Below are 15081 nucleotides of genomic sequence, written 5' to 3'. Positions count from 1 at the left end.
GTCATGGTAAATGTTATTCCTACTAAGTGGAAGTAGTTGTGTTTTTTTTATATTATACCCAATTGTAAATGGTTCTTTTGTAGATAATAGAAATAAATAGCAGGTACCTCAGCTATCAAGATTTGATATAATAAATACATCAAGTGAATAATTCAAAGTAATACAACTGCATCTCTTAAACAATTTAAAATCATACAAATAATTAAAATATTAGATGACATTATGTTATGTAAAAATATTATGTGTTAAAATGAAACTGATTATATGGTATTTAATTATTATCAATATATGTGTTGAGGTTTGAGTTCGAGATTAGTTAGATAGTTTGAGTTTCCTGTGCTGGCAACATCTTATTGTTTTTAGATTCCTTTTGATGTAAAATAAAAGTTAAGTTTTCAGTTTGTTCTACGTGACTTTCAGTCTGATTTGCTCTCAACAAAATCCAACATTTGGTGCCGAAATAACTCGGTAAGTCATACTGAACCTTTTATAATTACTTTCGTCAAAAATCTGAATTGGAATGGCTACCGGTAGTGAAAAACTTGTAATATTTAAACGCAAACGAACAACGCTACGTACCGCCATTACGAAACTAACGACGAAATTGAACGATGCTGCTAGTACACAAACTGAAAAGGAATACAACATTGAACGTTTACAAGATAAAATTAAAGAATTAACCTTGGCAGACGATGAAATACATAATTTTTTAAATGATGAAGAATATCAGGAAGATATAATAGAATGCGAAAGATACACAGAATATGCTCATTTGGCGTTATTTAATTTCAAAAGAACAGCGAATCGGAATACGAATTCAATTTCTGAAACATCGCCAACAGCTGCCAATATAAATAATTTTTCAGCTTCGCCTTCAAATGTTACAGTAAAGTTGCCTACAATAAAAATAAATATGTTTTACGGCGAAATTGAAGAATTCCATAGTTTTTGGGAGCGTTTTGAAAACTGTATCGACAAAAACGAAAGTTTATCGCTGATTGGCAAGCATGTTTTTTTGCGGGGATATTTAGATGGAGAAGCAAAACGAATAGTTGATGGAATTAATATAACTGCAGAAACATATGCAACAACAAAGAATATTTTGAAATCGAAATATGGCGATAAAGATAAAATAATACAGGCTCATCTCGATTATTTAGAAAACCTAAAACCTGTCAAAAATCACTCTCCAGCAGCAATAAATGAGTTATATATTGATTGTAATCGAAGAATACAGGCTTTGGATGCTTTAGGAGAAAAAACTCAATCATACGGAAGAATTTTGGCTCCTAAAATACTTCGTGCTTTTCCTCATGAAATCTGTCGTAACTGGATTGTACATGCCAAACGTGAAAATTTTGGTGAAAGCGATATTTCAAAATTAATGAAATTTTTATCAGAAGAGGTCGAGGGATCAATTACTGCAAGTAATATTAAAGGTTCACTTGCTCCAGATTATCCTATTAAATCCTCCTTAGAAAATTTTAATGTGAATTCTAAATCAGTTACCAAAAGTAAAATAATGTCACCCTTTTGTCCTTTCTGTGAAACTGTCGGACATTGGCCTCAACAGTGCAATGTTGTAACGGACATAGACGCGCGCATACAGAAATTGAAGACTAGTAATAGATGTTTTTTGTGCACTAACCGAGGACATACCAAAAAAATTTGCCCTCGTAGAGAAAAATTTGTCTGTTCCAAATGCAAGAGAAAACACCATACATCAATATGCAAACCTCTAACCAATGAGCAGCCTGTGGCTACATCTACAAACAAAATTGATGTATCGCCTTCCAATTTCGTTCATTTGCAAACTGCACGAGTTTTCATAACTGGGCCCACTGGCATTACAAAATTGACACGTTGTCTTTTGGATGGTGGAAGTCAATCTAGTTTCGTTTCTTCTAATCTTGTGGATACTTTAAAACTTCCAGTAATTTCAACCAGACATTTGGACATTCAAGCCTTCGAATCCCCAGCTAATGTTGGCTACATGCGAAGACAAGTCAAATTTCAGTTATCAAGTATCTGGGACAAATCTAAAGTTAATGTTACTGCATTTGAAAGCTCCAACAAATATGCATCACACCTACCTTCATCAACGGATCTTTCACTTTTTGCTAAAAACAAGCGAATGAAACTTGCTGATCCAGATGATTCATTGTCGAACTTACCAATTGAGATTTTAATCGGTGCAGATTACTACTGGATTGTTATGAATTCTGAAGCTCCAGTCAGGTTGTCGGATTCTCTGGCCTTGGTCCCATCAAGTTTTGGTTGGGTACTTAGTGGAACTCGATCACACGCAACAGTTTCCTTCATTTCAACGGTTCATAATGTTGATGTGGATACTTCAACTCAGGAATTAGACAATGTGGTACGAAATTTCTGGAACTTAGAGAGCATTGGCATACAACCAACACAAGAAAAAATAAGTCCTCACAACTCTGAACTCTTAACGAACTTTCATCAATCTTTTGAAATCATCGATGGTAGAAGAGTTGTAAAATTGCCTTGGAAACCAGAAGTTCAACTTTCGTCGAACAATTATGAAGTCGCAATTCAACGATTTAAATCTTTAACAAGGAAAATGCATGCAAATTCAGACTTCAAAGTAAAATATATTGAGCACATGCAAGATTACATTGATAAAAAACACGTTGAAGTTGTCTCGGAAACACATAATGAAGAACGTTTATTTTACTTGCCCCATCACGCAGTAAAGAAAATCACAAATGGAGAAACTAAGTGGCGTATAGTTTTTGATGCATCTTCACATTCTCCAGGTCACCCATCTTTGAACGACGCTCTTGAAGTAGGACCAAATCTTCTTCCCGATATCTTAGCCACACTGTTGAGATTTAGACTTTCTAAAATAGCAATCACTAGTGATGGGCGACAAGCATTTCTGCAGCTGATTCTAGCAGAAGAAGACAGAGATGCAACACGATTTATTTGGTACAATACTACATATACTCCTGATGGGAAACTCTGCACTGAAGATAACATTGTAACCTATCGATTCACACGCCTTCCATTTGGACTCGTCTCTAGTCCATTTTTATTAGCAGCTTCTCTTCGTGAATTAGCTACAAAACACAAACAAGCATATCCTACAGCAACTAGACACATTGAGAATAACACCTATATGGATGATTTTGTTACGGGAACGTCTACGGATACTGAAGCTCTGATTCTTTACCAAGAACTGCAGCAACTTACATCACTTATTAGCCTACCATTAGACAAATGGACTACAAATTCTAAGATTTTGAAAGATATGTGGAAACAAGAAAACGTCTCGTTTAAGGACATTACGCAAGTCTTGGGTGTTAAATGGGATACTAACAGTGATGTTTTTCAAATTGATGTGCAGACAAAAATTGTTCAAGCATGTAAAGAACCAGTAACAAAACGCTTACTACTGAAGTTGATGTCAAAGTTTTACGATCCTCTAGGCTTGTTTGCTCCAGTTACAGTAGTTGTGAAGATATTGTTTCAAGATACATGGCTTAGTGGTATTCAGTGGGATGAACTATTACCTCCATCTGTAGCACAGCAGTGGCACAAGTGGATAAATGAATTACACTATCTGAATGAAATATGCATCCCAAGATGGATTGGCTTTTCCGAAAATTCCGACGTTACCATACATGTGTTTTGCGATGCTTCGGAACGTGCATATGGTGCTTGCTTGTACGCGCGTCACGCAGATGATATTTCCACAGAGATCCATCTCATTTGCAGTCGAAATAAACTAGCCCCAATCAAAAAGGTCACCCTTCCGAGACTTGAATTGTTAGCTGCACTACTAGGAGCACGCCTACTCCGATACTTTTGCAGGGAAACGAACATGAATTCCCACACTGCCATACTATGGAGCGATTCTACTGTAGCTTTAAGTTGGATAAAGGGAAATCCCAACCAGTGGAAAACATTTGTCTGCAACAGAACAACAGAAATCCTTCAAAACACTACTTCAGCACAATGGCGCCACTGTCCCGGTACAGATAACCCAGCGAATCATCTTACTCGTGGTACCTTTCCATCACAGTTATCGATTTTAGAATCTTGGTGGCACGGCCCGAAATGGCTAAAACATGATCCAGAAACTTGGCCTATCAAAGTTTTATCTACACGTACACAGCCTTTAGTTGAAGCTGAATCACGAAAAACCAAATTTCAATCCTCCTACGTTGCAACTACAGAACCCATCATAGACATATCACGTTATAGTTCTTATACGAAACTTCTTCGTGTGACTGCCTGGATACTACGTTTTGTATACAACTGTAACACTCAGCAACGCATAACTCATGAATTGAATTGTAATGAAATAGAGAAAGCTAAAAACTATTGGATACAGACTGTACAGAATCAATGTTTCTCAGCTGAAATAAATGCCTTAAAAGCTGAACGTCCCCTGCCGAAAAAATCCAAAATTTCCTGTTTCAATCCCTTTCTCGAAGATAATTATTTACGCCTTGGGGGAAGGCTGCAATTTTCAAACATTTCATCTGACACTCGACACCCTTTATTGCTCGATGGTAAACACTATTTTGTCCACCTTTTGATCCAGCATACACACATACGACTCCACCACTTAGGTGTGCGTATAATCCTGTCCGAGTTACGTTCAACCTTCTGGATTTTAAGAGGACGTCAAGCTATAAAGCAAGTTATTCACAAATGCCTACCTTGCAAGCTGTCCAAAGCAAAATACGGAAAACAAATCGAAGCTCCTTTACCTCCTGAAAGAGTTGTACCTTCTGCTCCATTTACTACCACAGGAATTGATTTTGCTGGACCCGTGAATATTCGATGTTTGAAATCAAGAGACACAGCCTACATAACACTATTTACTTGCGCAACAACACGTGCATTACACATCGAACTTGTGTCGGATCTTACCACAGACAAATTTCTTTTGGCACTACAACGTTTTGTTGGCCGCAGAGGACTCCCACACACAATCTATACCGACAATGCTACCACTTTTCATGCAGCAAATAAGGACTTGATTCTGCTATGGCAAGTTCTGTCATCAGCTAAAACTCAGCAATACTATGCCCAAAATGGCATAACTTGGAAATTTATCGCCCCACGAGCGGCTTGGTGGGGAGGCTGGTGGGAACGCCTAATCGGAGTTGTCAAGCGATGTTTACGAAAGGTACTCGGACGAGCACTTCTTGACGAGGAAGGTCTGTCCACGGCCCTCATTGGAATAGAAGCCGCTCTGAACAGCCGACCATTGATATACGAAGATGACAGTTCCACAGCCTTAACACCAAGCCATTTCTTGACAGGACGGAAACTAACGGCCATTCCATCCAGCCCAAATAACAACACAAAGCTAAGAAAATTCTACAAGCAGCAGCAGGACTTACTCGACTGCTTTTGGAAAAAATGGTCTAAGGAATATTTGCTTCAATTGCGGTCATTTCATCAAGTTCGTAATCAGGACAATATCATTAACATCCGAATTGGCGATATTGTACTTCTACAAGAAGATGTCCGACCACGTCACATGTGGAAGAAAGCTAGAGTGGTGAACTTGCATGAAGGACGAGACGGAAAAATGAGATCCTGTGAGCTGAGAGTTAATGGTCACAATATAACCCGTCCGGTAGCTCTGGTCATCCCCCTCGAGGTCGACCAGGGTGGGGAGGATGTTGAGGTTTGAGTTTGAGATTAGTTAGATAGTTTGAGTTTCCTGTGCTGGCAACATCTTATTGTTTTTAGATTCCTTTTGATGTAAAATAAAAGTTAAGTTTTCAGTTTGTTCTACGTGACTTTCAGTCTGATTTGCTCTCAACAAAATCCAACAATATGAGTAAGTTTCTCTTATAAGTATCAAATGTGCAACTTACAATAATATTGGTCATTTATAGTAATTTTTCAACGATCAATATTTTTTCTGACTTGATACAAATACATATTTTACATATTTTACTTCTCCAATTTACCATAGTTAAGAGACAATTTAGCAAAGGAATAGTCTCCCGTAACTAAAACACAATCAATAAATATACTTATTACTTTTTATTCAAAAAAATGGCATGTTAATTAATGGATAATAAGTTTTTGTTATAACAAGGGGTTTACAAAAATATTAAAGTTCTAAGAGCCAGGACCAATTAAGAGCCAACGTATTATGGAATAAAAAGTAGTGTTATATCTTTTTGCTTTCTAGTTAAATTTTAATGTAGCATTGGTCGCAAGCTAAAATTTCTTTTGGCGCCATGGCGACCAGTTGCCAGAGATTTGTAGACCTCTGGTTATAACAGTAAAATATTATAGCATTGTAAATCATAGGTAATTAGTCAAATCAGATCAAAATTAGGCATAAACACAGACCTTTTGCCCAATATTGTGGACGGTTAAAGTTTCTTTAATCCTCGCAGTTATGATCTGAGTGTCCAAATCTGTGGTGACAGCAGCCATTTCATAAACTGACGGTTGAACATAGGGGGCAAGACAGCGACTGCCCCTTCGACCAGGCATGCCGGACCCCTTCAGATTTCCACTTGATGGCAAGGCAGCACTGCCGGATGGACTGTGAGCGGTGAGAGGTGCAGATGGACTTTCAGGTGTAGAGGGTGGCTGAGGAGATGAAGGATGGGATGGTTTTGAAGTGATTTGGCGATGGCTGGGATAAGTTGGTTCAGCAGAGCTTACTGGGCTAAATCTGTTTGATCCTGTAAAAAAATAAACATAGAATTAATTTTGTTACTCGCATATATATTTTAAAGCACTCTATGGGTGCATAGAGCGTTCAATTCCCATTGCAGTAACCTAGGTTCGAATTCTGACCATAACTGTTCTCGTCTTGTTTTGGTTCTAAATGATAAATGGATATGAGCTCCTTATCATCCTTGATCCTACCGTAGAAGGTTTTGAAGTTTTCCTCTCAGTGTTAACACAAAAAAAGTTTATTTCACTTGAAAATTTCACTTGTGTGGTTTTGAGTGGTTAATTTCATTTGTGTGGTTTTAAAACGTCTATGTGCAATTTAAAGATAATATTAAAGATAAATTATTAATATTAATTATTAATAAAACTATTAATATTAAGGATAAATAAAATAGGTATATCATGTCTAACGGTGCAAAGACTTTATATATATTAAAATATCAATTCCCTTGAAATTGATATTATATCTGAGTTTAATTTTGGTAATTAAAGGAGAAGTAAAAATAGCTCCAATATCCTCTGGCTTCTTTAGTACAGTCGATACTTAAAACGGAAAAAAAGCTCTTTAGGACAAACTGACAATTACTTAGCGTAAGATGAAGGAGGGTGAAAAAATCCCGCATATTTTTTAAATTTTAAGGTTCCGGTTAAGGTTAATAAAGCTATGTCTTTGCCAGGAGCTAAAAATTTTCCTTGGGTCAAAAAACAATCGAGGATGGGATCAAGGATTAGCAATAAAATAAGAGTGAGCAAGAAAAAAAAAACATTAAAGCTTGAGCCTTTACGGTTATTAACCCTTTCGCGCCGACTGTCACAAATATGTGACAGCATAAAACCGTATCAATCAGGGTAAAAATATAAAACTGGTAATCAAAGTAGTTCTTTAGCAGTTCATTTGTGGGCGGAGTTATAATTCTTTGATTTATTTAATTCACCATTACTTTGTTCAAAATAAAACTATTTAGTTATACTTTGAACTAACATTGATTATATATATGATTAAACTAACAATAATTAAAGTCAAAGCAAAGTAAGTCTGTCAAATTAGAAAAGACTGCATTTAAGTTACCGTTTTTTATTTAATTGCAACTTGATTCTGATTTTGTACGAATGCTTTTCTGAATCACCCGTCCCCAAGGGGTTAATGTTAACGTTTCTGAACGATCTATTACTTGTTTTTCTCAAAACTCGCAGAGTTTTTCTCAGTGGACTTTTTTTAAAAATTTTTTTACATGTTTGTTCGTACTAAATGGATGAAAAGGAATCGAGGTCATTTTTACTTCATCCCTAATTTCCTAAAAATCAAATTGATCCTTCTAGAACAGTGGTTACCAACTGGCGTCCCTCGGGCCACATCCGGCCAGCCAAGCCTTATTTTGTGGCCCGGGAATTAAAATATATTATTAGTCATTTTTTGCTGACAATTTTCGTAAAAACTCTATATGGGTGTAAAGTACTTTTCTTCGTTGAAAAAAACTAATTTCTTCGCCTCTGTGAAATTTAATATACCAACGAAGCAAAAAAATTTATTTCTCATGTAAAAATATACTTCTTCTTTTAATTTGTAATTCAATACTTTTGTTTTGTACAATTTGATAAAAATCTGACAGTAATATTTAATGTTCCTTGAAACATAAAAGAATCCTATATAAAATTCTTATTAAGTTGCGGCTCGCCATTTGACTGGTGTTTTTAATTGCTGCCCCCGGCCTCATGTAAGTTGGAAACCCCTGTTCTAGAAGTTTAAAAAAAAAAATTAGTCTCACTTATATTTTAGTTTCAATTGAGTACATGAACTTTCATATAGTTTTACCTGGTGGTAGAGGCACGCCGCCATAGCCTCCCATTCTCATCAGTCTTTCAGGAGCTATTTTATACTGAGAGGCGACTAATTTGTGAACGGCATTCTCGTCTTCGAGAAACATCTTCATTCGGATAAAGGGCTCTCTACCTTTCTGTGTCAGCATGTGCCAGGGCTTGGGCCGGGCCAACAGGTCGGAGACGGAGCCCTGTGACAGTCCCAAGACACTCTCCCCGAACAACCGCTGGCTGATAGAGTACTGGGATAATTGTTCTTTCACCTTGAAGGAGAACATCACAAAATTAATAACGTGAGCAAACTTTTCTGGATGTATGTTAATTAGTCCTTTAAAATATAAGAAACATGCAAATAATTCTGGCACCTTTTTGTAAGAAAGAACACAATTTTCAGGGGTCTGTCTAGGTTTTTTTGAGAGGTACTTATTTTGTGAAAATTTAGACATAATTTGTGAAAATTAAAAATTATATTAAAAAATTAACACAAAAATGGTAGAGTAAGAAAATATTTTTAAGAATTGTCATCACAAATAAAAATCATTAATGACTGATAAGATTCTATACGTTTTCCTCATATATTCAAAAATACTTTTGCTATTGTAAAATTTTCAGTTTAAAATTTTATACAAATTTAAAAATTTATAAAAAAAACCTTTGTTCATAGTTGAATTTCAACTTGAATTTAATAAAACATGCATTTAACAATACTAACACTAAAAGTTTTTTACATTATGAGAACATTTTCGACTAGGTCATACAAAAACAAAATTTTAAGAGGAGGAGAGGAGAATCGTAGAACTTGCTTTATTAAAAGTATTTTGTGAAATTATCGTTTTTCCTAATGTTGAATTTGTGTAACTACCGTTTTTCCTAAAGTTGAATTTGTGAAGGTACCGCTAAACAGTAGTAAATTTGCCCTGGACAGACTCCTGATTTTGCTATTGGATACCTGAAAGTGTTGTCATCGTAGGTAAATCCAGGCATAAATTCGACACATACTCGTCACGTTGCTTACAGGTATCCAATTAAATCTGGTTTAAATCATTAATCACTTCATTTTTTTCTCGATTTACAATTACCGAATTATCAAGTATTTAGTAACCATGAAAGTTTTATAAGTATACCCTTTAAAAATTATAATCTAAAGCGTTGTAATTCATACAGTTGTAACTAATGCGCGACTTTAAACATGACCGAGAGTCAGCGTCACAAACATGTTTGCCATTTCACCTTATTTTATTTTTTTGTAAATTTATTCTGTTAGTAAACTAAAATCATTGCCGTTCGTTTGTTCTTCTAACAGCTTCAAGAATTGAAATGCAAAATTGAAATAGGTGGAAGATCAAAAGCAAATGAAAGGAAAAATATAATTTAATTGAAAATTGATCTAACATCTACCTGATGGTGTATTATAAATTATTGCATTTTAAAAGGACTTAAATGTATTAATTTTTACTGGATTCACCCTTGTATTTTTAGAGACGGAATCAAAAACCACAGTGCATTAAAATAGATAATTTTAAAAAATTTCATTCGGATTTTCCTTTGTTAATGAACGTTAATGAATGTTTAAACTTTTACAGTAGGAGAAATAAGAGCCCTGTTTTTTTTTTTTAATCAATTAATTTATTTTCTTTTCCTTGTACACGATTAACCACCAATTAAAATATCAGAGAATTGCCAACGCTTTTCTAAAAGTTAAACTGTAATACAGGAAGATTATAAGAAATAATTTTGTTTTAATATTCAAGATTATATAGTTTAGAGCAAAATTAGGAAATTTTGCTACAGACTAGTGGCCAGCTGTAGCATCTTAAACAGCGGTCGCTTTTCAAAACATATGACTGCTTTTTCAAAACTTAAAATGTTTAAAAGATAAAAAAAAAAAAAAAAAAACTGTTGTACATATATATGTATGCATGTATGTACGGACCACCCTGAATAACTTTTGATCTAATGATCAGATCTTCACGTTCTATAATTCAATCTTAATGGCCTGAGGGGGTGACCTCAAATATGCTAATTAATAAGTGCAGACGATATTTTAAGTTACGAAATCAGGCTCAAAAACGTACTTTTTCTGAATAAACATACCTTTTTTTCCGACCGATTCGAATTTCTGACCTCCAAAATATAGGGGATAGCCACAATCGGGGAGATATGGTCCCAATTTATTAGATTTTCGAGATTACGGTTACATCCTGCATTTTGGGGATGAGAAATTTGAATCGGTCGAAAAAAAAAGGTATGTTTATTCAGATAAAGTACGTTCTTGTGCCTGATTTCGTAATTTAAAATATCGTCTGCACTTATTAATTAGCATATTTGAGCATAATAATGCAAGGCATTTGTTTTGAAAATCTTACTCAAAGTATAGTAAGCATTACAAGGTTAATTTTTCAAACTGAAAAATTTTAAGAAACAAGCATTAAAATTAAATTAATTTTTAGAATATTATAATTTTATGAGTAAAGTAATTCTCAGAATATTATAATTTTTAGAATAAATTGATTTTTAGAACATTATAATTTTCAGAATATTATGATTTTAGAATTAATTTATTTTAGAATAGATTTTATATATTATAAAATATCCTTTATAATTCTATATTCATGAAAAAAATAATAATAAAATGTACATGGGGTGAAAAAAACAACAAGTTACAGACAGTTTTTTAATCGCCAATTGCTTAATTTATTCGCCCTGTCTCTCATTGCTTAATTTAGTCGACTATAAATTTTGCCCTACATTATTTAGCATTTAATAAAATGACAGACTTTTTCGTGACGTTGACTTTTGGACAAATAGAGATACTAACTCTTTTTACTATGTCTTCAGTGTTGAGATTGTTATAGTGGTCAAACTGCTGTTGAGTGATTGGAGGTAAGACTGCTTTCATCGGTCTTTGAGGTAAAGTACTGAAGCTAGGTGTCGCTGCTTGATTAAGCAATGAATTGGTGATGGACTGCATTCGCTGTAAGGGCGAAGTTTCCTCACTGTTCGAAGTTTGTTGTCCTTCAGGTGGCAGAGGTATTAATGGTGAAGCTCCTGAGTAAGGAGAAAGTACCTTCATGGCATCCGATGAGAAGAAATTACCATGCTGGAATAAAAAGTTGAATTTAGAAAAATCAGTATTCGTTATTGATCTTTTTGTGTCAGTTTCGTGAAATTTAAGTCAAATATTTATAGATAAGACAGTCTTCCACCATTGAAAAACGGCTTTGAGTGGAATAAAACAGAGCACTTTAAGCAATAACTTTTTGAACTTCTAGAAATGGACGGTCCTATTTGTTAGGATACAAAACTTGTATTTATATGGTAAAGAAATAAAAACTACACCTTTTTCCAAAAACGTAACAACTAAACGTTCTGAAAATGTAACGTTTATAAAAAGAACAAAGAAAAAAACGGTATTTCATGACTTTTATTTTCACTATAAGTCAGAAAACTTTTATTGGCATTTGAATAATATAAGCATTTCAGTTACGGAAAAAAAGTGCGCTTGCTTTTGTATTCTAAATTTTATTTTTGGCGAAAAATTTAATCTGGCGCAAATAGTATAATTTCTGGAAGTTTAGATTGTGTTTTTCTAATCTTTTGTAATTATTCAATTGCATAGTGAAAGGAAAGCTAGTGTGAAATAAACTACATTTATCGAAGAAATAAAGCTGGGTTTTTTTTACGTCATTGTATTGTATTAAATTAGTCATTTTAAGATGTTAGCAAATTTAAATTAAATTTTATCAGTTGGCGTGTTGGGGTTTACTTAAAATTGAAGATCTACAGTTTTCTTTTTTTTTACTGTTTTAAACCTATTGCATCCAAAGCTCAAATTCACAAATAGAATAAACAATATGAATATTGTTGCAGTGGTTGTTGTAAATTAAAGCAATGCTGTACTGTAATTATTGAACAGATTTATCTTTTCACTAATAAGCCTTTAAGTGAGGAAATGAAGAAATTTACCAATTAACTAACGAATAAATTTAGTATTGAATTAAAATTACGTGACAAATATACTCACTTCATGCGTGTTCTGCTGTTGAGGATGTGGTAGGCAACAAGATGGCTGGTCTCGGCAATATGGAATACCACAATCGGGCCTCCGGTGCAATGGACATGAATGGCATGATGGATCAGGGTGGTGAGATCCTTGAGTGGCTAATAACGTCAGTTCCCTGTGATAGATGGCTAGAGCTTGTCGAATTTCATCTTGTGCTTGTTTTGCTTGTTCTTCGGGTTGTCCATCCTTCATACGTTTGCCTATAAACAATTTCTTTAATATGGTGAGGAATGGATTAGTCTTCTCATATTTTTAAAAGAGTTCGATTGCTAGTTCTCGGAAAGTTTCAGTGATGGGTAAATTTGGAGAAACTATATGTAAGACCGTCATACATTAGAGAGATTTACTATTTTCTTCAAGTAACATTCCATACGCTCACTTATATATGTTCTATTCAGAGCATTTACAATTGAGCAATTACTTTTTCTTTAAAGAGCAAAAGTAGAGCATGCGTACGTGAAAGTGAGGATCACATTCTACCAGGAACTAGATATCACTACCAGAAATTGTTGAATCTCTCTTTTACGAATTAAACCGTTAAAAAACCATTTGATATAATTTAAAAATAAAGCTTGTCATTAATAAGCTGTTTAGTTAAAGAAAGTGAAGCATATATATATATATATATATATATACCGAAGAGTCATTACATTATGACCACCCTCCATCTATAACAATGGGCTCGCCCAGGTTTTCATGGTCTCTCGCCCAGGAACAATGCTTTCATGGGGCACATTAGGACCCATAATCCTCATAGAACAATCCCTGACATCTGTAAGCTACTTGAACATAGTTCACCCATTCATGGCAACAGTTTTCCTGCGGGGGATGGTGTTTACCAACAGGATAATGCACCATGTCATAAGGGTCGAATCGACATGGATTGGTTTGAGGAACATTCCAGTGACTTTCAAGTCATGCCTTGGTCCCCAAATTCACCTGACCTTAATCCAATAGAGCATTTGTGGTCTTACTTGGAAAACCAAATTCGTGCTGCCACGCTACCCCCTCGCAATGTGAGGGAATTGCAGGACCAGCTGGAGAGCGCTTGGTACCAGATACCTCAGACTACCTATCAGCACCTTGTGGAATCAGTGCCACGGCGGGTGCTAGCAGTTTTGAGGGCTAAAGGTGGTCCAACATGTTATTAACAGGGTGGTCATAATGTAATGGCTCTTCGGTGTATATACACCTGATACACAATTGTTTCAAAAAATAATTTGAGTGTAACTTTAATATTAATTACTTATGAGCTTCAAGAGTTCCTCTTGATATATGTGAGCCAGCATTACGGGAGGAAATTCTGGACCGTAATGACAAAAGGCTGCTTTGGACCCGTTCATAACATCTGCATACATTGGATGATGTCCCATGTGATGCATGTGGTGTCTCACGTCCTTATGCGGAGTTTGTGGATGAGATGGAAGTGGTACTTCTGAATTGTTATTGTTGTCCTCTGTTGAAGACTGAGGAGGAGGACAAGATTCAGAGTTGATGAGTTGGTTGCGGTCTTCGTTTTCAGCTTTTGATGAACCATCTCGACCTAAAAATTAAATTCTATTCATTATCAATGCTCGAGAAACTCTTCTAAAGACAGAATATATGGACGGTGAATGAAAACAAAAGCGTAGCAATTGTATAAAAATATAGCCGGTTTCAGCTTATAATTCTTATCACTCCGATGACAAATCAAATAAATTTAGTACAAATAATATCTTTTCCGAAAAATAGTCCTTTCTTAAATTAAGAATCTAATCATAATGTTTCCTTCGATTCAGGCAATTTTTTTTTGCTGATATAAACGAAGTTTTTAAACAATGAATGAATATTTTACCATATGTTTCATATAAGTATATGTTTTTCCTAGTTCTGAATGTTCGTGCAATAAATAAATGTTCGCTTATTTGTTTTCTGATTAGATATTCATTTCATAAATGATTGTTCATGAGATAAAGGTACAAAATTAATAATTTACTTTTCTCTATACTAATATTTCATCTTTATTACGTGTTACACATGTACAGAAACAAATTAATTTATGGAGTTATTTGCAGGAAATTTCTTAAAAAGGGTTTCTTTTATGAGAGATAATAAATAATCCCGTAAATGTAAGTTGAACTGAGGTATTAATTTATTTTGATAAAATTAACTCAATACATAGTTAGGATTTCGGTACAGAATTAATTTCATTTATTATTAAATTAGTGAAATCTGGAATTAATCAGATATTTTCGGAAGTAATGAAATTCTTAAGCTGGAGCGTATACTAAATACAAAAATGTGTTAAGATTGATAAAAGATTGTACTATAAGTTTAGTCCAATATCTATTATCAAGGATATGAAAAAAGTTCTTTGATTTAGATAAAAAAAAAATAATACAGTGCAAATAGACTTCAAATAGAGTGAAACAAAAATAATGGCTTTAGTGTTTAGTAACTATTAGATCAAATTAATAACTAGCATTTATTTCAGACCATCGGAAAATATTTTTGACCCCAAAGAAAAA

At 34.4% G+C, this 15081-nt stretch overlaps 1 protein-coding gene across 3 annotated transcripts in view; it reads right to left on the bottom strand.

Annotated features, from left to right (window-relative positions):
- LOC107438880 (homeobox protein cut) overlaps positions 1-15081 on the bottom strand; it is a 215526-nt gene that overhangs the window by 7667 nt on the left and 192778 nt on the right. For all 3 annotated transcript variants that reach the window (XM_071185699.2, XM_071185700.2, XM_071185701.2), the window contains 5 exons: positions 13821-14117; positions 12536-12774; positions 11330-11611; positions 8507-8774; positions 6358-6698 (listed from right to left, as the gene is read on the bottom strand). In XM_071185699.2, coding sequence (XP_071041800.2) covers positions 6358-6698; positions 8507-8774; positions 11330-11611; positions 12536-12774; positions 13821-14117 — 1427 coding nt within the window. The remainder of the gene's footprint in view (positions 1-6357; positions 6699-8506; positions 8775-11329; positions 11612-12535; positions 12775-13820; positions 14118-15081) is intronic.

Source organism: Parasteatoda tepidariorum, chromosome 5 (genome assembly GCF_982258835.1).
Source record: "Parasteatoda tepidariorum strain Cologne lab strain chromosome 5, Ptep-v5.0, whole genome shotgun sequence".
In the NCBI taxonomy this organism is placed as follows: domain Eukaryota; kingdom Metazoa; phylum Arthropoda; class Arachnida; order Araneae; family Theridiidae; genus Parasteatoda; species Parasteatoda tepidariorum.
Note: the sequence above shows the minus strand (reverse complement) of the source record. Positions and strands in the feature narration are given on the sequence as shown.